Source organism: Pygocentrus nattereri, chromosome 10, assembly GCF_015220715.1.
Source record: "Pygocentrus nattereri isolate fPygNat1 chromosome 10, fPygNat1.pri, whole genome shotgun sequence".
In the NCBI taxonomy this organism is placed as follows: Eukaryota; Metazoa; Chordata; class Actinopteri; order Characiformes; family Serrasalmidae; genus Pygocentrus; species Pygocentrus nattereri.
The window spans coordinates 21,486,663-21,510,907 of record NC_051220.1 but is presented as its reverse complement, the minus strand read 5'-3'; the positions used below and the strand labels follow the sequence as shown (position 1 = coordinate 21,510,907).

The 24,245-nt window shown below is 43.0% G+C and overlaps 1 protein-coding gene across 8 annotated transcripts in view; it reads right to left on the bottom strand.

Annotated features, from left to right (window-relative positions):
* Positions 1 to 24,245, bottom strand: part of asap2a (ArfGAP with SH3 domain, ankyrin repeat and PH domain 2a) — a 104,985-nt gene that overhangs the window by 69,119 nt on the left and 11,621 nt on the right. For all 8 annotated transcript variants that reach the window (XM_037542037.1, XM_037542038.1, XM_037542042.1 and 5 more), the window contains exon 2: positions 520 to 592. In XM_037542037.1, the coding sequence (XP_037397934.1) occupies positions 520 to 592 (73 nt within the window). The remainder of the gene's footprint in view (positions 1 to 519; positions 593 to 24,245) is intronic.

The following is a 24,245-nucleotide window of genomic DNA, read 5'->3' as shown; positions in this document are numbered from 1 at the left end:
AACACCTAGCCCTACTACACAGCACTAAACACACACTGGCCAGCACTGATTGCTCATTCCCGGACACCTCTGCCTGCCCCTATACTTTATCACCACCCTACACACAGCTCACAAATGTCACAGTAGGTATGACGTAAATAAATACAGGCTTCAATACTCAAACGTAATTAGAAGCTTGTCATCACAATAGAGCTTCAAGGCACGACTGTGAGTGAGCAGAGAGCCAGAGCGCTTGTGCAGTCTCTTCCCCTCCACACATCATATGAAGAACAGATGGAGACAGATGCAAACTCAGCTCCATAAATCAGGACCACGCCTGTCCTTTCACTCAACACACTCCACTACCCACAAACCCACCTGCCAGCAGACAGTTAATGTTCCCCAAACAACCCACATCCATAGAATGAAACAGCATTTCTATCACTGGGGGTACATACTCTAGCCAGATGAGACTCATGAGCACTCCTGAGGGTTGGAGTGAGAGAGGGGTGTTAATGGAGGCGAATGGTGACCACTCACCTAGACCAGAGGTGTAAATGGCCTTGACTGACTTCTTCATTTTGTACAGTACACTGCGGTCCACATCCAGGGCCTAGAGAGAGAGAGAGAGAGAGAGAGAGAGAGAGAGAGAGAGAGAGAGAGAGAGAGAGAGAGAGAGAGAGAGAGAGAGAGAGAGAGAGAGAGAGAGAGAGAGAGAGAGAGAGAGAGAGAGAGAGAGAGAGAGAGAGAGAGAGAGGGGACATGCAGGTTAGCAATAGGAAGAAAGGCTGGCACCTTTATCAAGCAATCCGGTTCAACAAGTAGTGCCACAACACCACAGAGAGAATACAACACGTTTCTGGTCATAAAATGCTAAGCTCACTTTGGGCTAACTTTGTTGGGTATGGCTTGGTAATACTGCATTTTGTTACAATAATTAGATTTACCAAAGATTCTTGTGCACTATTTAAGGTGAAATGGGAAAATTTGAACAAGAAGCTGGCGAACAGCTGAATTTTCAGCTTCATATCACCAAATATGAGGTGGGTGATAAGAGATAGCTGTAGCATTCCCCACCTCTTTGAAGACATATGCTTCCCTAAACTTAACTAAAGACCAGCAGCAAGGTTGCTGAACTCTAACGCTCCACTACTGTCACTACAGACTGGCAGGGAGCACCGCTAGTCGCCTGTTAATGAAGTCATGTTCTTTTGTATTTGAGGGTTGTCCCATTTTGCAGGGAATATTTTAACCACTTCCCCTTGTAATTCAGTTCCAAGGGGCAAGGTGTCACTCGAAAACAAGGAGTAGGGGTAAAAATAAGAAATGGGATTGGGCCTTACTCTAGCCTACAACTGTCACTAAGCAGCATATGACTGTATATTCAGGATCAACAGGCCTAGTTCTCAATGTCAATCATCCCCAGCCTATGTCTCTCTATGTCTTCTCCGTATTTGAGAACCACCCCCTCCCCACCTCCACCTCTCTCCCTTCTCTTAGCATTTAGGGATCATATCTAGCACAGTGATGACATGTTAGCAGGTATGTGTGTGTGCGTGAGATGAAGGGGTTGTTTCCCCCCACTGTCTCCAGGTAATTCATTATTCAACACCATCCTAAAAATATGCTGAAACAATCCCTACTCCACAGGAGAGAAAGGAAGCAGGCAGACCTGCTCAGATTAACTCTCTCTGCAGAGAAAACGCCAGGAGCCCTGCAGAGCGAGCATGCTCTCACACACTGAGCACAAAACACTGCTCAATACTTCTAATTCAATGTACAAAAATAGCATCAGGAAAACTGCACAAAAGAAAAAGTACAGAGAACGTTCATGCCACAACATCGCTGTTCACTGCTGCTGTTTTACATTAGTTTTGAGCTATGCGGTGTACTTTTGTCAATATTTTATTCAGCACTTTTGTCATACTGGGTCATACATTTAATGAGCAAGCCTATTTAAGGCAACTTTCAATGTGTTTTCATGTGATTTCATGGCTGGAGTGAGGGGAGTCGATTAGCTCTTGTAACTCAAAAATGAAATGTTTTTCAGAATCTTTCCACACTGAAATCAAAGAACACATGTATTTTACTGTACCATCAGTATATGAACCCATGTCAGGAACAATATCTCACTTTTTACACAAGTTTCTTTGTGGCTTGAATGAGCACCAGGCATGAGCTTTTTTAGTACAGAATTAGCAAATATGCAAAAAAAGGCTCTTTAGCATTCATGCTAATGGCATGAACACATTAATGACATTCTAATTTACTGAAAACGTATTTTAATTCATAATTTCATTCCAATCTATAATTTGAGTACCACGTTTGAACTTTCACAGTGACCTTCCCAGTCAATATCACCATCTCATTTCCGGGACGGCTATAAATACTGTTTTCCAAGTGCTGTAAATTACTTTAATAAAAGTTTTAAGATATTTATCTGAAATATGCATGTATGTTGTAGTAAAAGACACATCATTTATATTCACTTTACCTATAAATGGCACTCTGATTGTGGACCGGATGCTAACTGGTTGTCATACACTTCCATTAATTGTTAGCCTTGTAGCTCCAAAACAAAAAAAAAAAAAACACATTAGTTTTCAGTCATGAAGGCTATCGCAACAACTTACAACTAGGTCCAAACAGCAATATACTGTCCGTTCATTGTCCACACAGCTCAGTAAGTAAGTAAGTGAAAAACACAAGTTTCAGTTTAGCCTAGCATCACTGAGCTACTCTTTTTAGCTTTTAGCAGCATTTTGAATCACAGCTCTCGGACGCCACTCTGTCCAAGGCTAATACCCTGCACCAAATTCTGCACCAAATGCCAATCAACACCTGCTTATCCATCTACAAAACCTTCAACGTCCTAGACCACACCACACACGCTGCTCTTCATTCCCCCAAACACTCCGCTCTCACATTAGCTGCCACACCTGCCACCCAACCAGACAACCCAAATCCAGCTTTTATTGCTTTTATTTCATGATATTTCTTCCCCAAACAGGTCATATGGTGGTTTAGCGTCCAAGACGCGGCCTGCGCTTTATTTTACTCAGCGTTACGTTTCAGTAGAGTAGACAAGAACGGACAATGCTCTCCTTCACGCTCAGCGACGAGGCAGGGGCTAATCTAAAGAAGCTAGCACAGCACAAAGAGGGCTTTCTGAGAAAACTGGGGCTATAAATAACAGGTCAGAGATGAGAGGAAAGATTTCACATATATAAATTCCTCGCAGAACCAAGAATGGAGCTCATTTTGTGGCCATTCTTGTTTGCATTTTGAGTGGCCATGAAGGAGAAACATCAGGGATTTAGATATTCAGTCTTGCTTAACATTCATAAGCTCACATAACATGCTAATAGAGAAGAGGGCGGAAGGAGTGCCTGACCTAAACTTGACCCTGAGTAAAACAGAGGCTGTGTGACCCTGGCCAGTAGGCTTGAATGACCTCATAAGTGTATTTAGTCTTTCTGTACCAAACATCCTTGCTTTAATACTTTTATATCTCATCAGGAAGTGGGGCCATAAACAATGCAGTCCAATCCACCATGAAGAACAAGTTATTCATTTTTCATTTTCATTACATATTTTTTAAGAAAATTAGATGTACCCCAATCTTCTGTAAACATTTACATTTATGTACATTTACATTTATGGCATTTGGCAGACACTCTTATCCAGATCGACTTACAGTTTGATCATTTTTACACAGGTAGGCGAAGGTGGTGTTAGGAGTCTTGCCCAAGGACTATTATTGGTATAGTGTAGGGTGCTTACCCAGGTGGGGATTGAACCCCAGTCTACAGCATAGAAGGCAGAGGTGTTATCCACTACACTAACCAACCACTTGAGTTTGTAAACATGAGTTTACAAAACTAGAAATGAAAAAAATGTAAAGAGAAATTGAGACTCCAAACAACCATGCAAGACCTCGCAGACCACCAAAACTGTAAATATTACAAACTATACTTAAAGCTTTCTTCTTAGAGAGAGAGGGGAAAAAAAAAAGCTCACTTTTTGTGTCGGATCTATTAAAAAAAAAAAAAAAAAAAAAAAAACAACCAACACATTTTACTGTCCATCCTTCCACCATGAGAAGACAGCACAACATTGAGTCTGAAAGGATGTGTAGCTGTCAAGAAGCCCTTACTGAGAAACACAGAACAACGTACTGACCACCCAGACCTTAACATCGCTGAATGTGCTTGAGATTACTTGGATTGTGAGAAGCAGAAAATACAACTAACTTCTAAGACTGAACTTGTGGAAAATTCTCCCTGCAGGTTTCTTTGAAAAACTAAGCAACTAAGTCTTTTAAATAGAATGGAAGCTGTAATAAAGGCAAAGTGTGGAGAAACTAAATGTTGAAAAATCACTATTTCATTTGCTGTTGAGGTTTCTGAGAAATTTCCATTTAAATATATGTTTTGCACTTTTTTTCATGATGCTGAGCCATTCACAATTCAAAGCACATATGGCTCTAACATTGCGTGAATATTTCAAGATGAATGGTCCAACATTGACACACAAATTTTAAACAATTTTTTTCCCCTTTTATTCTCCTAGGGTTTAATCCTAAAGCCAACTCTAACCTTAGCCTCAGTAAAGAGAAATTATTTTACCCTTTCAGTTAAAAAAAGAAATATGCAGCTTTTTAAATAAATAAATAAATAAATAAATAAATAAATAAATAAATAAACAGACAACCATTTTGCTGATCCTGTAAAAGTAGGTTGCGCCTGGTTTTCTCTGGTTTTTCTACAAAGGCAGATATTTTTGTCTTGAAAATGTCCGTAACGCACACTGTTTCAAAAAAGTCAAGTCAAGAGAACGATGAGAAAAGAAAACCTCCCGTACAAAACAAAGCAGCTAATTAAAATTGCAGCTGAATTATGCATGAAACCAGATTCTCGCAATAAACAAGGGAGAAAGATCTGCTATGGCAACACCATCTTCAGAACTAAGCAGCAGGGACAAAGCTCCATCCTCTCACTTACAGGCTCAGGGGCTTTATAGCTCATAGATCTTGCAGCATAATGTATAATCACATTCAATGTAAGTGCCAGAGAAAGTTATAATAGACTGATTATTGGACCCGTCTCTTTGTAATCTGAAACTGTATCCAGAAGCGCCCATTTAGTTTCACCTTACACCCCAGCGCTCTGCACATTTACACACTTGAAGGGCTACCCGATCCCCCTTTTTCATCGCTTAACTAAGTTAGACACTTAGCCCCAGACTTGCTAAAAGCTTCATCAACACATCTGAGATGACTGATGAGGAGAAGCTTCTCCAGCAGGACTACCAGCTCCACATCCTAAAGTGGTCTCATCTCAAACAACACCTAAAATTGGCACAGGGCTCCAACCACAAAGGGGAAAGAGTGTAGTGTAGTGTGTGTATGTATATTATATATATTTATTTATTATACACACGCCTGCACGCACACAAACACACACATACACACACCACAAATGTGGAATGGAGGGGTCATGGCTAGGCCTACAGGGCCAGAAAAGCAAGTTGGTCATTGTTCAAAATCTACGTATCCTGCGCATACATTCTCAATGTGAGTTTATTATAATACTAATTCTGCTGCTTGAAAATAAAAATGCTTAACATGACTTGCGGGCCCATTGCATATACCTTTATAACACAATAACAATAAACTTTACTTTCTTCATGATTGACTGGTTACATTTTGTACTGATTTGAATTTAACTAAACGAGTCACTCTCTGACAGCCTATGACAGATTACGAAACGTAGATTCCTGTCATCTTCGTAGGAACAGATGCTATGAACAGAAGGTAGCTACAAAGTAGAACTACAGACCATAGACAGCCTCTTTCTTCAAATCAAAGACAAATCAAAGGTCACACGATAAACATTGTGTCTGTTAGTTGTTGTAGATTACAGTAAGGATGGGATTTGTGCCTGCTGTAGGTTACGGTGAGGGTGGGGGTTTGTGCCTGCTGTAGGTTACGGTGAGGGTGGGGGTTTGTGCCTGCTGTAGGTTACGGTGAGGGTGGGGGTTTGTGTCTGCTGTAGGTTACGGTGAGGGTGGGGGTTTGTGCCTGCTGTAGGTTACGGTGAGGGTGGGGGTTTGTGCCTGCTGTAGGTTACGGTGAGGGTGGGGGTTTGTGCCTGCTGTAGGTTACGGTGAGGGTGGGGGTTTGTGCCTGCTGTAGGTTACGGTGAGGGTGGGGGTTTGTGCCTGCTGTAGGTTACGGTGAGGGTGGGGGTTTGTGTCTGCTGTAGGTTACGGTGAGGGTGGGGGTTTGTGCCTGCTGTAGGTTACGGTGAGGGTGGGGGTTTGTGTCTGCTGTAGGTTACGGTGAGGGTGGGGGTTTGTGTCTGCTGTAGGTTACGGTGAGGGTGGGGGTTTGTGTCTGCTGTAGGTTACGGTGAGGGTGGGGGTTTGTGTCTGCTGTAGGTTACGGTGGTGGTGGGGGTTTGTGTCTGCTGTAGGTTACGGTGAGGGTGGGGGTTTGTGTCTGCTGTAGGTTACAGTAAGGGTGGGGGTTTGTGTCTGCTGTAGGTTACGGTGAGGGTGGGGGTTTGTGTCTGCTGTAGGTTACGGTGGGGGTGGGAGTTTGTGTCTGCTGTAGGTTACGGTGAGGGTGGGGGTTTGTGTCTGCTGTAGGTTACAGTAAGGGTGGGGGTTTGTGTCTGCTGTAGGTTACGGTGAGGGTGGGGGTTTGTGTCTGCTGTAGGTTACAGTAAGGGTGGGGGTTTGTGTCTGCTGTAGGTTACGGTGAGGGTGGGGGTTTGTGTCTGCTGTAGGTTACGGTGGGGGTGGGAGTTTGTGTCTGCTGTAGGTTACAGTAAGGGTGGGGGTTTGTGTCTGCTGTAGGTTACGGTGAGGGTGGGGGTTTGTGTCTGCTGTAGGTTACAGTAAGGGTGGGGGTTTGTGTCTGCTGTAGGTTACGGTGAGGGTGGGGGTTTGTGTCTGCTGTAGGTTACGGTTACGGTGAGGGTGGGGGTTTGTGTCTGCTGTAGGTTACGGTGAGGGTGGGGGTTTGTGTCTGCTGTAGGTTACGGTGAGGGTGGGGGTTTGTGTCTGCTGTAGGTTACGGTAAGGGTGGGGGTTTGTGTCTGCTGTAGGTTACGGTGAGGGTGGGGGTTTGTGTCTGCTGTAGGTTACGGTTACGGTGAGGGTGGGGGTTTGTGTCTGCTGTAGGTTACGGGGAGGGTGGGGTTTGTGTCTGCTGTAGGTTACGGTGAGGGTGGGAGTTTGTGTCTGCTGTAGGTTACGGTGGGGGTGGGAGTTTGTGTCTGCTGTAGGTTACGGTGAGGGTGGGAGTTTGTGTCTGCTGTAGGTTACGGTGAGGGTGGGGGTTTGTGCCTGCTGTAGGTTACGGTGAGGGTGGGGGTTTGTGTCTGCTGTAGGTTACGGTGAGGGTGGGGGTTTGTGCCTGCTGTAGGTTACGGTGAGGGTGGGGGTTTGTGTCTGCTGTAGGTTACGGTGACGGTGAGGGTGGGGGTTTGTGCCTGCTGTAGGTTACGGTGAGGGTGGGGGTTTGTGCCTGCTGTAGGTTACGGTGAGGGTGGGGGTTTGTGCCTGCTGTAGGTTACGGTGAGGGTGGGGGTTTGTGTCTGCTGTAGGTTACGGTGAGGGTGGGGGTTTGTGTCTGCTGTAGGTTACGGTGAGGGTGGGGGTTTGTGTCTGCTGTAGGTTACGGTGAGGGTGGGGGTTTGTGTCTGCTGTAGGTTACGGTGAGGGTGGGGGTTTGTGTCTGCTGTAGGTTACGGTGGTGGTGGGGGTTTGTGTCTGCTGTAGGTTACGGTGAGGGTGGGGGTTTGTGTCTGCTGTAGGTTACAGTAAGGGTGGGGGTTTGTGTCTGCTGTAGGTTACGGTGAGGGTGGGGGTTTGTGTCTGCTGTAGGTTACGGTGGGGGTGGGAGTTTGTGTCTGCTGTAGGTTACGGTGAGGGTGGGGGTTTGTGTCTGCTGTAGGTTACAGTAAGGGTGGGGGTTTGTGTCTGCTGTAGGTTACGGTGAGGGTGGGGGTTTGTGTCTGCTGTAGGTTACAGTAAGGGTGGGGGTTTGTGTCTGCTGTAGGTTACGGTGAGGGTGGGGGTTTGTGTCTGCTGTAGGTTACGGTGGGGGTGGGAGTTTGTGTCTGCTGTAGGTTACAGTAAGGGTGGGGGTTTGTGTCTGCTGTAGGTTACGGTGAGGGTGGGGGTTTGTGTCTGCTGTAGGTTACAGTAAGGGTGGGGGTTTGTGTCTGCTGTAGGTTACGGTGAGGGTGGGGGTTTGTGTCTGCTGTAGGTTACGGTTACGGTGAGGGTGGGGGTTTGTGTCTGCTGTAGGTTACGGTGAGGGTGGGGGTTTGTGTCTGCTGTAGGTTACGGTGAGGGTGGGGGTTTGTGTCTGCTGTAGGTTACGGTGAGGGTGGGGGTTTGTGTCTGCTGTAGGTTACGGTAAGGGTGGGGGTTTGTGTCTGCTGTAGGTTACGGTGAGGGTGGGGGTTTGTGTCTGCTGTAGGTTACGGTTACGGTGAGGGTGGGGGTTTGTGTCTGCTGTAGGTTACGGGGAGGGTGGGGTTTGTGTCTGCTGTAGGTTACGGTGAGGGTGGGAGTTTGTGTCTGCTGTAGGTTACGGTGGGGGTGGGAGTTTGTGTCTGCTGTAGGTTACGGTGAGGGTGGGAGTTTGTGTCTGCTGTAGGTTACGGTGAGGGTGGGGGTTTGTGCCTGCTGTAGGTTACGGTGAGGGTGGGGGTTTGTGTCTGCTGTAGGTTACGGTTACGGTGAGGGTGGGGGTTTGTGTCTGCTGTAGGTTACGGGGAGGGTGGGGTTTGTGTCTGCTGTAGGTTACGGTGACGGTGAGGGTGGGGGTTTGTGTCTGCTGTAGGTTACGGGGAGGGTGGGGTTTGTGTCTGCTGTAGGTTACGGTGAGGGTGGGAGTTTGTGTCTGCTGTAGGTTACGGTGGGGGTGGGAGTTTGTGTCTGCTGTAGGTTACGGTGAGGGTGGGAGTTTGTGTCTGCTGTAGGTTACGGTGAGGGTGGGGTTTGTGTGGGAACTGCTGTCTAGTCCAAAAAGTCCTCAGGATAACACAGTCATAAGCAAATGTTTTGGCACCTATAGTCAAATTCCGTTTTGTTGATTTTCTAAGTGAATAGAAGTTAACACATCTTCTACAGAGAACACACTTCTATACATTTTAATACACAACAGTGTTTATTTGCTGAATTTCACATATTGGGAAGCAAAATGCAAAATGTACCTGTGCAATAGTTATGGCACATTTTATATTTTATGCTTTATTTGTTTCCCGTATGTTAAGATCAGCAAATAAACAGAAACTGCACACTAAAATAAGCAGAAAAAGTCCTGTTTAAGTGTGTTCTCTGTAGGATGTGTTAAAAGATGCCATTTGAGCAGGGGGCTGAAACTTTCGCATACAGTGTGCATGGCACCCCTTCTACTGCACTGACTTCTACTGCACAGCAAGTGTCCTTGATTTATAGGCTATGACACACCAACACACGCTGTGAATCGATTGGAAATGTGAATATTCAGAAGAGATTTTTCCATGTAAAACTTCACAGCAGATGCAACATGTTTTTCCCGGAATTTCACTGCCTTGTTTGACAGTGAAAAAACCTAAAGGTGGATAAAATGTGTTAAAAGTCAATTGATGACAATATCCTTTCGCCTCTCACAGAAAATGGAACATAGAGACACTGAATCAAGGTTTTGAGTGGTGCGATTGTGTGCTCGATGCCCACCGATGCCACAGCCATCCATGGCTGGAAGTCAAAGAGAGCTTAACCGGCCTCCCTCTCTCTGGGTGGGTAGGATGGTCCTCCCTCTCCTCTATGCTAGCCAAAATGAGCGTCTGTTAACTGATGTAACAAGAGACACTGAGTCACTCAGACAGCACAAGCTGCCATTATCAGCATCAACACCTCCACTTTAGCTCTCATCAGACTGGAAAATACCTCGGGGTTGGGTTGAGGTACATCCATTGAAATGATGTTATGACAACACAGTCTTTTTGGAAGTGGCATTGTTTTTTATTTGTCCGTCATCACGTCCCAACTGTGCACTTCAGTATCGGTGGTGGGGGGTGGAGGTGGTTGTGGCGCACCAAGTCTAGCACTTGAGGCTGGGCTGGATGTTCATTTAAACATCAAAAGAAACAAAAACAAGATTAGGTTACATCCCTCACTTTACAGCACGTTTTGATGATGAAGACCATGTTCCCTGGCATATAAAACACCCATCAAAAGGAACCACCTAAGACCCTCTTGCACACTCATGATCTCCCTAATGTTGTGATCACAGTGAAACTGATCCTGACAAGCTGTCGTGGGAAGGCGAGAGGGCTACAGAACAAAGCTGAAATGCCACAAGGTCCCTGCAGCATGTTCTTAACATGGTAAAACACATTAGAAACATAGCAGACGCGTTCTCTCAGACAATCAAGCATGGTGCAGTCTTGATAGAGAGGGCAGATACAGATACAGATACTGCAGCTTCTCTTACACCCCACTGAGTGAGATTAAGCAGACAGAGACATGATTAATATCCAGTAAGTGTGCTGGGTGAGGTAATATCTGTTAAGTGTGTTGGGTGAGGTCAAAAATGGACAGCAGCCAGACAATAACCTGAATTAAGTTGGACTGAGCACAGCGCTTTTGCCTCCCTCTCTCACTCTCAATCACACACACTCACACACACTCACACACACTCACACACACTCACACACACTCTTTCTAAGCCACTTCTCCCTCAGGGTTGCAGGGGGTGCTGGAGCCTATCCCAGTGGTTATCGGGCAGAAGGCAGGATACACCGCTGGACAGGTGTAAAATAAATAAAGATATAAAATACTTTTGGCAGAAATGTAAACATTATTTCATTCTGCACAAACAGAATAAAATGGCTTCCCCCTCACACACTTTGAATTAAATAAATGCTGTATCATATTTGTGCACTTCTGTCGGTGCAATTAGCTTCTCTCTAGTAGATTACAATGTGCTGGACATGACCTTGTTGGCTAGACCTTCTACAAAAGCCAGACGTTTTCACTGTTTTGGATCATTTTGAGTAACTAGTCAACAAATGCACCAAACACTGCAGATTTTATGCATTTATGCACTGCTCTGGCATTCGATTGATTAGAAGAAGCCAACTTTAGCGGGCGGCTGGGCAGGGAAGAACGAGTGAATGAACGGTCCTGGCTATCTGACGTCAGGCGCCATCTGCGCTGTTCCAGTCTGGAGAGGACAGCATCACAGAGGTTGCCAGGCCTTCACCGGGGGTCACAGTGTCACTCTATACTGCCATGGCCACTGGCTGGTAATCCACACTTCCATAACCAATTAACTGCCGTAGGGACTGCAGGGGGCTAGCACCAAGGGACAGGAAGGGCTTCCACCTAGCAGATGTTAGCACAGGTCAAAGTGGACAAACTATCCGATCTTCTTGACAGAAAGAAAATGACCAATTCATCTCTCAAACCCAAAGGGCAGGTGATTTTACTCTCCAGTCCTGCACTCATTACTACATAACTTACATATGAATTACTGAATAATTTGCAGGCGCTATTTTAGGTACACATACAGAACTAACACCACACGACTGTAATTAATGAAAAACTGTATCGGTCATATATGGTGTAGTATGTAAACACTGGTAAAGGTTCAGAACATACCATTCATTATCCATCCATCCATCCATCCATCCATCCATCCATCCATGGGTGTTCATATTTTATTATACACACACACACACACACACACACACACACACACAGCTGCTGTTAGACGAAAACCTTGTACCTCCAAAACAGTTTAACAGGAGAATGAAAAACATGCTTTACTTTTAACACAAGTCAATGAAACCAGAGTTTTTCAAAGTCATTTTGGGCCACTTTTTAGTTGATTCATCATGAACAGGGATTGTCAAATTATGTCAAAAAACAAAAAAATGAAGGAAAAAATCCCCCCACAAAAACGGAGATACAAGGTTTTCTTTCAACAGCAGTGATATATTATTATTATAATCATATTATCAGTGGTGACAGCTATGGACTACAGGCAGGCCAGTTTAGCACCCAAAACCTTAATACAGAGCCATGCTGGTATACATGCAGAACGTGGTTTGACATTGCCTTGGCAGCATATGTTGCCAAAACATGTATCTATCGTTCAGCATTAATGGTGCCTTCACAGACGTGCCAGTCACCCATACCATGTGCACTAATACACCCCTATACCATCATGAATCCTGGCCTTTGAACTGTGCATTGATAAAAAGCTGAGTGGTCTTTAGCCAGGAGGACACAGCATCCATGATTTCCAAAAAGAATCTGAAATGTTGATTCAGCAGACCACTACCATTTCACTTCAGCCCATTTTAAATGAGCTCGGTCCCAGAGAAAGTGGCAGCATTCCTGGATTCTGCTTTCTTCTTTGCGTTTAAAAGCCCCTCCCCATCTTTACTTCTGAAAGACTCAGTGTCTTTGGATTGCTCATTTTATACCCAATCATGTTATTGATCTCTTGCCAATTAATCACCAGGTGTTTTCTTTAAGCATTACACAACTTTACTAGCCTTTTTTTTGCCCCACTCTCAACTTTTTTGGAACATGTTGCTGGCATCAAATTCAACATGGGCATATTTTTCAAAAAACAGTAAAAATTTCTCAGTTTCAACATTTAATATGTTGTCTTTGAAGCATTTTCAATTAATCACAGGATTTAAGTAAATAGCAATTTGTTTTTAGTTGCATTTTTCAAAGTGTCCGCAAAATTTTAAACAAAAAATACTGTTCCATTCGTTGTGCCATTTTAAAACAACATAAAAGGCAGTTGCTGTTTACAAAATCAATGGCGAGAAGTTAAAATTAATATGTTTAGCCTTGGAACGTATTTCATATTCGAGTGGCAAAACCTCAGCAATAGAAGTCTTATTCTTAGAATTTCTGAATAAATTTTCCCAAGACAGGAAACTGCTTATGCAGAGCCACCACCACCATACACCAACACACATCCTGCCTGTGTGTCTGCCAGCATCCTGCCTCCACCTCTGGTCCCCAGCTCTGGTCAAACTACCCAACCACAACTAGCCATCAGCTCCAGAATGGCCAACCAAAGCAAGTCCCACATCTGCTGTCTGGCTCTGTCTAAGCCACAGTTGGCCTGCTCACAGATTTAACACACTTGCCCCATTTTGCAGAAGGCCTTAAAAATCAAAACAGGGAAGTAAAATTAGCGGGGATAAATACTGCATGATCTCCTTAAACCCCCCTGACCCAACCCACACCACCCAAAATCCTCTAGATTTAGACTACCTAGAATCGTTCTATTTACTGGAGTGACTAAGAAACCAAAACATGCTTAGCTTGAACTTACTAAGGAGCTGTTTTTAGTGGACTAGGAAGCGAGCTGTAGGGTAACATTGGCCTTACTTTTATAAAATGGCTAGAAAGGGTGTAGCAGTTTCAATGCAGCATCAAAAACATCAAGTAAATGAACAGTACATGTACTGTATTGGACACTGAAATTTATAACTGCACCTCTAGCACACTAATATGAGCCTCTGTCATTTAAACCTCTGTCAATGATCAAAACAGACATCCATGTGCAGCCATTTACAATAAAATGGGTGAAGAGGGGGCAGGGCTAACGCTATGGCACATCTACACTCAAAACGACTTCTGCTGCATTTGAGTGGCGTCAAAAACTGGGAAATACTCATTTTCCTTCTTCTATATTGTATTTCAGCAGTCAACAAATTTATATTTATAAGCATTTAAACTAGGGATTCTAGAGATGCTTCTGAGATGTTACATATATGACCTCGATGTCTGATACAAAACATCGAAAACATTTGTGAAGTTCACGTTTTGCTCCTACATGTCACATAACAGAATAGTTTGTGGTTGGGTATTTTGCAAGTCAGTCAAACAGCACCTTCCTGTTAAAGTACGCGGTTCTTGGTCACCTTTAGTGATCAAACGCATTACACTCTAAGGACAGCCAATGGTCTGGCTTGTAAGACGTCTGCTCAAACAACTGAATTTTTCTGACAGTGATGTCGCAGGCATTGAAACCTCCGGCTCAAAAGACATAAGTACCCATCACCTACAAAGAACAAACTTCTGCGCATTTTAATGCACAATTACTTCTAATCTGTTGAATTTCATTATATGGGGAAAAAATAAATTACACACAAAAAGTGTTCTGTGCAAAAGCTATCTAACTGGGCAGATGGATAGAAAACTGCAGACACATTTGCAGAACAATGACGTATTTAGAAAGGATAAGTTATTTTCACTCAAAATCAAGAAGAGCTTCACCGGGGTGATCAAACTTTTACACATGACTGTAGGTAGAAGCTGAGCAACAGTGCTTCTTAGATAATGACCTGCTGATGGAGTGAAATTCAGACACTCAGTATGTGCACACTCCTCACAAGCGGAACAAGATACACATCACTGTCGCCATTTCGCTTCCAAATCAGTGACTTAGTAGCTGTTGATATGTTTTTGAAAAGTAAAGTGAAAAGAAAAACAAGATGTTTTACCACTTCTACTGGCTCATCTACTATGATGTTTTTATGTAAAGGTTTGCAAATGTTATGGTACAATAAATAAATAAATACAAATAAACAAACAAACAAATAAATAATAATAACAATAATAATAATAACAATAATAATAACGTTTTCTTTTGACAACATAAACAAACTATATAAGCAGCTTTTCTAATTCCACACTGTGATGAGCAAGAGGGTTGCTTCAGGACAGAATGACTGGAGGGGCTCTCCGCACTTGTGGGATTAGAGATGACCCGGCCACTATTGTTTGCAGATCCGCAACTATTTGATGACGGCACGTCTAGCGTGGGCTGGCCTCATCCCCCAATCCGCCCCCTTACATTAGGCAAGGAAAACAAAGCAGTTGTGCTGGCCCGGCATATTTCAGATACTTTTCCTTCCCCCTCACGCTGCACTGGATCACAGTCTAAGCTCTAACACCAGCAGCACCGCTCCCTTTGAACCCGAGCGGAGGGGAGGGGTCCTCCTACACTACACGCGCCTTGATAGCGTAGGCCCCCGTTCCACTTTCATCGTCAAAACGAACTGCAGCAACCGCACTTTTCCTCTCTTCCCCTCCTTCAGGGCACCACCACAAAGCAGGCTGAACACAACGCTGAACCGCAGCCAAGAAAGGCCATCTAGAATGCTACTACCCCCTTCACTGCGGGGAGAGAGAGAGACGATTAACATCTAAGGTTCAATGAGGCGCCAGATGTTCTGGTTAGGCAAATAAATACCCCAACAGAGTGGAATGGAGGTGAAGCGGATTTGGGGCGTTTTGCTTCTTGTGTGATATCCAACACCACTAAAGCAGGGCTGAGAGGTATAGCGGTATAAAAGTAAATGCTGTAGTGAAGCCCTGCCCCCCAATTTAAATCAAACATGACCTTCAACAACGCCTGCATTTTTTTTTTACTCAACCTCTACCAGAAACCATGAAGAAACAGATGCATTTGTCTTTTTTGCTGAGTAAAGAAAGAAAAATTAAAGCAGCACTAAGAAAATATTTTTTATTAAAATTCAAAGTATTACTGAGACAGCAAGAAAAACACACAAAAATATGGTGTGTGTGTGTGTGTGTGTGTGTGTGTGTGTGTGTGTGTGTGTGTGTGTGTGTGTGTGTGTGTGTGTGTGTATGTGTGTATGTGTGTATATGTTGCCTTGTAAAGCCTAAAATTATTTAAAAGTCAGATGGGTCGGTTTTCAGAAATTTGTCACGTCATTAAATATTAAAATCAGATGCGAAAGTTCAAAAAGAAGGTCCAGCTTGATGTTTAGGTCTCAAATGCAAAATCAACATTACACTAATGAAGATATGATGACAATAGTAGATCATTTACTTGCACGTTTTGACTAATTGGTCTTTGAATAATCCTTCAGCACGCTCACAATCATCAGATTCATCCGTTCATTTCCACCAGAGAGGTCTCCAGATAATCAAATGATACATAGTGCAGCTTTATTGACTCAAAACTCAAAGAATTAGGCTGAAAAGTCCTATTTAAAAAAAAAAAAATCACATTGGTATAAATTGCATCACGATCACAATATGTACACAATTCTTCTATTTTGTCCATATAGTGCAGCCACAGTGCATAGCAGCACACCCAGCAGGGTTAAACTGTACTCAGATGAGCACTGTGACAATTAAGTAGCCTGGTGAGTTTACTGTGTGTGGTCTAGACTCCAGGCACCAGTTACGGTACAGACCAACAAACACTACACAGTATGGGACCAGTGATAAGAGAGACACATGGGTGTGCCGAGATCCTTATGTCTAATTAGTTCCAACACAAAGCTGAATGAGAATGCACTTGAGTTTGCCCATGACTCAGCCTGCTTAGGAAGTACAAGCATGAATCCACAGGAAAGGCTGTATAATGCAGTCTTATTAGCATGCAAACAAGAGTGTTGCTGTTATTTGTTGTTAACTCACAAGTTCATCTGAAGTGTGCTGTTCCCACAAGGGCTGCCTCAGCTACTTCATTACTACCAACCACACGGTGTCATCACATGGCTTTCTTGAAGCAGTTCATGGTGTATTTGATTGTAAGTTTTGGATTACTGTCCTGTTTTAGATTTGCTTCCAGAATAAGATCATATTTAGTAGAATCCACTGTTGTGAAAATGTTTCCTGTGCCACTAGCTGATAGACAAAGCCAAAGCACAACAGATGCACCATCATCCTTAACACCTGCCAAGGTTTTCTTATCATCAAATGCTGCTCTCTCATTCTCCAAATATTTCTTTGGTGATTGTGGCCAAAGGGTCCCATTTCTGCTTCATCAGCCAGCTAGTTGTTGAATGTCAGCACACTTCATCAAATAGAAAGTAAATGTGAATTAACATTTACAGAAACACAGTTTCTGACTGGGGTCTCTTACTGTAACAAAGAAAAGTTTATTTTTATATTTTTTTTATTTTTATTTACATATTTTTTAAAATTTATTCCACACACTGTATGCTTTTTTTAAAGAATATTCTGAGATGGAATGGTTTGTTTTTTCTCACCCCAGTCTTGTCCAGTTTCACCCATTTAGCTACGTCTCCCGCATAGGAGACTGAACACTGGCACATGCTTCCTCAGAGTCATGCAAGTCAGTTATGTCAGCTAACAGATGCATGTGTTGACTATCATAGTGCTGAGAGGTGGGGGGAGCAGGACGGCCATTCCACCCACCCTGAGAGTGCGAGGTCAGCTGGAGCTCCCCATCACAGAGGGCTGTGGCAAATATCAGCAAAGTAATTGGTAGATTATTAAAATTACTAAAATAATGAATGGTCAACTGTCAAAATAATCAATGACCATATGACTTGGACACCTGACTGTGCATCTAGCAATAGAAGGAGATATTTTCAGCTTTTGTAAGAGAGTTCAGCAATATTTACAATCATAATTAGCCTTTTCTGAATCATGAGAAGGAGAATTTAATGGCATGTAAAGTGTAGCTTATGTCCATGCACAATGAAATGAAGTTCTTGACTGCCGTTTACTCTACTGCCTATGTGTAATTCAGCATTTCAAAAAGGCCTCACCTTTCTCCTTTAAGTGGGGAAAGGCTCTGCACAACACGTGGCATCATAATATGAATATCAAAGAGGCAAACAGAGAGTCGTGACATTTGTGAAACGCTTCACATTGCGTAGATGGAAATGAGGGCGTCCACTCTAACGTGAAGTGCGAGTGTGTGCTCCATTAGCATGATTGCTAAGGCAAGCCCCCTCTTTCTAACGCTCTGGGGCCGCACCTTGTCACCATCAGGCCAATTGGGATAACAGCAGTGGCCTATCTACCAGGACCAGATCACTGCTCTTTCTGCCTCATTCACACAAACACACAGCTAAGGCAAGATGACGAGGTAAAACGCCACAATTTTCACAAAGCAGAGATGCTACGGTCAACACCAGGTGAGTTTAGCAGAGCAGCTATGAGGAGCTTATCTTTACTGTAGCCTTCTGATTCTTCATAAAGCCACTGAAAACTGCTCGATAACAGCAGCTTCAAGTTTAGTGCAGGTCACATTACACAATATGGAAAAAAGAGCACTGATTATACTGCTATATTCTATACACACACACACACACACACACACACACACACACACACGTATATGAGCACTTGTCTGGAATCGTGATTGGTCAAGATGTTTAAAGTACACTAACTTTGTGATTGGTTACAGAGCTCATTTGCATACTGAAGCCTTCTCCTATTTCAGTACTGAGGAGGCAAACTTCTGTCAAACCATGTGATATAATTCATGTTTGTGTGCTGCTGTCAAGGCTCGAAGATTGCTATTTTGAGGTAAAAACAATTTAATGAAGTGCAATTTTCAAACTGCAGAGCGCTTTAAAATGTAGACTATATTATGTCAAATAGGGCTGATTGATGCAGGGAAAATAATTCATTGTGATCTGTCTGAGTAGCATGCCAACTGTGATTTACGTGTCATTTTTCCCAATATAAATTAAGCTCTAGGCCATTTTTCCCCTCTCAAAGACCAGCACATCCATTTTTTCAAACTTGAGGCTTGCATGCTTAATGTAGACTGGCAGTTCACTAGCTCTGTGGTTTAATGTCCCCACTTAAAACTGAAGACAACACTGAATAAATGCTTAATTTAAAACTGCAACTCTTGCTGCAAGTGAGTAAATTTAATCTAACAACAAAGCTTGTGAACTGCCAAGCCAGCAAAAGCGGATGTTCTGGGCTTCTTGGCTGAAAAAGAATAATCAGTTAAGCACAATTTAAACCACAATCACAGAACTGATCAGAAAAATCAGTTTTTTTCTTAATCATTCAACATTATATCAGATACACACAACTAAGGCATCAGACAATGAATCTACAATGAAGACAGTCTACGGTGAGGACAAGGACATTCTGCTAGGGATTTCCATCAGCACCACCCAGTCCTGGCTCAAGTTGTGCATCATTCCATTCTATTTTCCTATCGGTTCCTTTTTAGACGCTGTCAGAGCTTTCATTATAAGCTGTCTTTGGCTGCAAAGACACTAAATGGCCCACTGGTGAGCACGTCATCATACACACTCTATAGCCAGCAGCAGACTTCTTACAATGAGAGAACAAAAAACTGAACTACCACCAAACACGGCCATAAGCAGACAAATGTAACAATTTATGTTTTTCATCGTACCAGTCAAAACAAGGAATAACATGAACGGACCACTTTTTTTTCCCCATTTTCCCATTTCCACAGAAGTATTCAAATTCAAAACTCTAATTTTCGGATGGTTTAGTAATGTAGTATATCTCTAAAACTGGAAACAGTCCTCTGCCTGGAGTACACCTGCCTTTAACTGTTCTCAGCAGAAAGAAAATCCTGGTAAATAAGGTTGAAATTCTCCAAAAGAAAAGCAGAGCGAAAGTTAGCTGAACAATGGCCACGTGGCCAGCCTGGTGCCCTACTCAGCTGCGTACCACCTTGGGATGCAAGAGGAGGGGAGAAACAGAAGTGAATGAAGCTGCAACTCATTTGAAACCATATGATCACAACACGGCACGCATTCCTCCTGCACTCCTACAGCCGGCTAGTGCTGGCTAAACTGAGCTGAGCCGGGCCAAGGCGGACTGAGCAGTGTAGGGCTACGTTGGCCTAGACTATAGACTAGGCTGGGCTGCTCTATTAGACTGTAAATACAGACCAGTCGCTTCATAAAGCCAATGGCCCTGTGAGGGAGGAGAAGGGATTTTTTAATTGTCCAGTGAGCTCATTTGGCTTTATTTTAAAGACATGACATCAGCTGTACGGCTCCAGCACAACAGCAATGACTGTAATGCAGAGAACAACGTAGGCTGGGACCTTTTTTTGGTCCTTTTTGGTAACAGATGGTCAATAAGCCTACTGATACAAGCGCATCCAATCATAAATTGTGAAGGTATTACAATAGCATGACCGCAGGCTCTAGCTGAGTGATTTCACAAGGCATGATGATGTGCTCCATTAGCTCAAACATCTTTTATTTAGACTGTGAAGAGAAGTGACAAGTGTGTGTGTAGTGTGGAATAAGGGCAGAGGCTAGTCTCCCACAGTGTCACGGGACTGACCTAAGCACCAGCTGACATGAGGTGAACAAACACAACCTCCCCTAGGACGACCACTAATTACACCATACAACAACAAGTGTCCTGCGTTAGCAGGGTTAAAACACTCTCTCACACAGCTCGTCCTCGCTCACAGCCACAGCGGTTCGTTTTTGCACAATGTCAGGACAAAAGGTCATGAATGTATCCTATAGGTACTGTAGAACTGTAAACTGTCATTTGTATTAATGCAAATGCATCTCCCTATGTTTTATAACTTATGTATTTATATTAATGCAACTATGTGTATATATCAACAATATTAAACAACAATATTATGGCCCATACATGTACATATGTACTGTATATACACACACCTATATAAAAAAGTGAATACTTTTTCAAGTAGGTATTGAAAAATCACATTAAATGCTGTTTTTCTTGTGGTTTTCCAGCACAGTCTGTATATTTTACACCACATCCATTCATATGGCTAATTTTATTAGAGAGAAAACAACCAAACCCGAGGATCAACGAGTCGGTGGAGCACGCTAACCACGCTAGCTGACGGTTGATCTCAACAAAGACTCCATTGTCTGAACTGAAAAGGCGAGAGGACACACACACACACACACACACACGGTCGGAGCCCCTCTGTTGAAACTACTACAGCAGAATTGCCCAGTGGACTCTCAGCAACACCAGCCAGTGCCAATATTCACACTTAGCCTGGGATTCAAATGAAGTAATTAAACCTGTGAGGAGAAAGCCAAGAAAGGTAACTCCCCTGTGTGCTTTCCCATCACTTACAACACAGTTTTACATCAGTGGCCATTTGGCCTGAAGAGAAGCACTCACAATCAGGAAAGACCTTTTGCCCTTCAATGGCCACTTCAAAGGAAAGCCCTTGTTTTACGTCCCTGCAGGTTTCAGGGCGGTAAGATACACACTTCAGCATCCAACAAAAGAAACCAAACAACAAGGTGAACCACCTCTGACCATTCTGAATTACACAGACAGCATTTTCCCTCCTGGTTTCAAGCAACAACCCTCAAAAGCAAACTCCAGTAGGGCTGCTGTGATTTGGATATCAGTATTCAAGATTCAATGTCACGAAATAACAAATTTCCTCACTTCCAAATTTAAAACAAAGGACTTTGGTGAATGATGATTCAATTTGTTAAAAAGTTTCTAAGCATACAGTTTACTCCCCAGTTCATAGAGTCTATATGAGGAAACTAAGATGTCACAAGAAGCAGTTCACTTGCATATATCGGTCTATGCAACCTACAGCAATTAAGCCCCACATACTTACATTGAAGTTATAAGGAGTGTTTCAGCATGGACATTTCAAACAAGAAACAAGGCAGCCAATCAGAACAGAAGTCACTGACACATGAGTCTTGAAGGCACAGTAACAAAAAACAAGTTCTTAAAATTTAAGGGATAAAGGAAACAAAAAAAAGTAAACATGAATGACAATCATTTAAATGTATTATTAAATTAAACAATTCATTCAACACATTCTGAAGAGAAGACTAAGATAAAAAAAAGTTAATGAATAAAACTCTTCACCTGAGATATGCTAATAAAGGATGTCCCTGTCCGAGTCAAATTAACATACATAATACATGCAGTGTGATCCTATCAGCTATCAAAGTAACTATGTACAGTAAGGGATTGTTTACTACGCAGTAATACTAAAAGCATTACACTTGCATCACATCATGCAACATTAGTCTCCAGGCAACAATGGGAATCGCCAACAGAGGCCGAGCCCGCTTGTCTTTTGCCTCTGGCTTTAAGAGATCTACTTCAATAAAAAACATCAGAAGAGCAAGAGCATGCCACAGCTCAGGGTGTGACCCAAACACTCAGTCACTTCTAGCCAACTGGACAAACATGACACCAATGAAACCGGTAAAGCAAGTTAAAGTCATACCTGATACAATGACTCAAACAACAGACATCTGAAACCTGTGTGTTGGCTTGAGTATAATTGGACCTGAAGTCAGTCATTCACTCAGCTTTGACTTTAATTGAAAACTGCCGCGTAATAGAGGAGAAGCAGAATGTGCAGCAGTTTTAGAGACTGCACCAGACTTTGAAGCGACCGCTGGGTGAAGTTTGTAAACAGCGGGGGGCTGATGAAAACGCAGTCGATGAGGAAATGAAGACCAAATGTGTCTGGCTGATAGGAATCAGGCATGTAAGCAACAGCCTTCAGGCACTCTTCACAAACTGTACAGAAGGGCAGCTTCGATCAAGGAACAGCATCCTATATTCATGATCTTACCTCTAATAAACTGAATTTTTGTTCACAGTTCTCATATCCTACATTTTTTGTGTGTGTGTGTGTGTGTGTGTGTGTGTGTGTGTTTAACCTTCACGGTCCACTTGTAAACTCTGTCACTCCCATTGTCTACCTCTCTTTATCCCTTAGACATATACAGGCAGTTTTTGTTACTGAGCCTTTAAGACTGATATATGTAAAGTAGAACTCTTCTGATTAGCTGCCCTGCATTGTGCCTGACCTCCGAAGCAGTACAGGCTGAAACGCTATTTTATGGACGCTATGAACTGCGGAGTGAAGCTCTGAAACCGTGTTTACGTACACGATTAAAGTTCAACATTATTAGGGTAATGTTTACCATCGTTGGTTAGGTTAGTGTGCAGAGACTGCACTTAGACTGTTTACCTCTTAAATTAAATAATTTAAATAATGCTAAAAACTGTGGTAAATCTGAAAAAGAAAACAAAAGCTTTCTTTGCTGACTAGACTATGAGACAATATAACGAGATGTGAATTATGAGGGAAAGTTAAAAAATAAATTCAAAAAAAGAGGCAGACTTTAGCCAACATTATAGGACCACAAAGGATTTTAAATGTTACATTATTCAAACGTAGCCGAGGGAAATTGATCTGTAGGTTTCTGTGTTGGGTGAGTAACAGAGGCTGCCCCTTCAGATGACCTAATGATTTAACCGAGCCAACTTGTTCTACTGGAAGCTGATAAGGACTCTTCATCTCACCGGTGGACCATGTGCCAATGTTAGTTTTTCAGGTAATATGTTTTCAATCTTTTTGGACTATCCTCAGCTAGAGTAGTTAGCCTAATTAGCGTCCACCACATTGTCTCTGCCCTCTTAGTCACATCCTTAACAGTGTATCCTGGCAAAGCACCCTAGTTAAGCTACTCATGTTTCACAGTAGTAAAGTGTACTTGGTCACAAATCCAAGTGAACTCACCACATCAAATCACTCTGAATGATTTTGTTTTAATCTAAATGATTATATAATAGGGTTTTTTAGTGGTGGAATCCCCCTTTAAGTGATCTCAAATAGATTTGTCCATGTGGTTTCTGACACTGCACGACAATGTTATCTATAAGCATGGACAAATGTACGTCGCATGGCTAAAAACTGTAGTAGCAGCCACCTGTTAGCCAGAATTCCATGCATTTTTTCCAGTTTTGTAGACATGCAGACTGTTCAATGAAACAATAACTGATGGGCTATAAGCTTCAAACTCCTTTTAGGTTCAGACACCAAACACGTCTTGGTCAATCTAATATTAGTTGAGGGGAAAACTATGAATTTGATATTTTGCTACTATTCCTTTAAGCACCCGCCCTTCACTCCCTTCAGCTGGAAAAGATCAGGGATGAGAAATGTAAAGAGCATGTGGTAGCGGCATATCAGGGAGTGTGCATTGTTGGAGCTCGGATGGCAGGGCTTTGAAGTCAGGCAGAAGTTTGATTGCTCTTCGAGGCCGAGGCCGACTGAACGGCCTGATTCCGGCAGGCGCTGGCGCACTGCGCTTGCTGGGCATCTGCAGGCTTTTCTGCTCCATTAAAAATTCAGCTGCTTTAAAAATAGAACTGTTTCCAAACACCAGGGAGTCTGCCAAACTGGGGACATGCAGGTGACATCTGTGCTTTTTATACCAGTCTACTCGTCTTCACAGCCGGCAGAAGAGCGCATCTGTTTTTCAGCCAGGCGTTTTTATGGTGACAGACTAATAAAATCATGAATCCAAAGTCAAGCATTAAGCCAAATATGCTGAGCGATCGCTTGCTTTATTAGACTTCAGACAGCAAAAGCTCGACAGATGTGTCAGGTAAGCACCTGCATCAACACAGCTGCAGTGGTGAGATACAGTAGC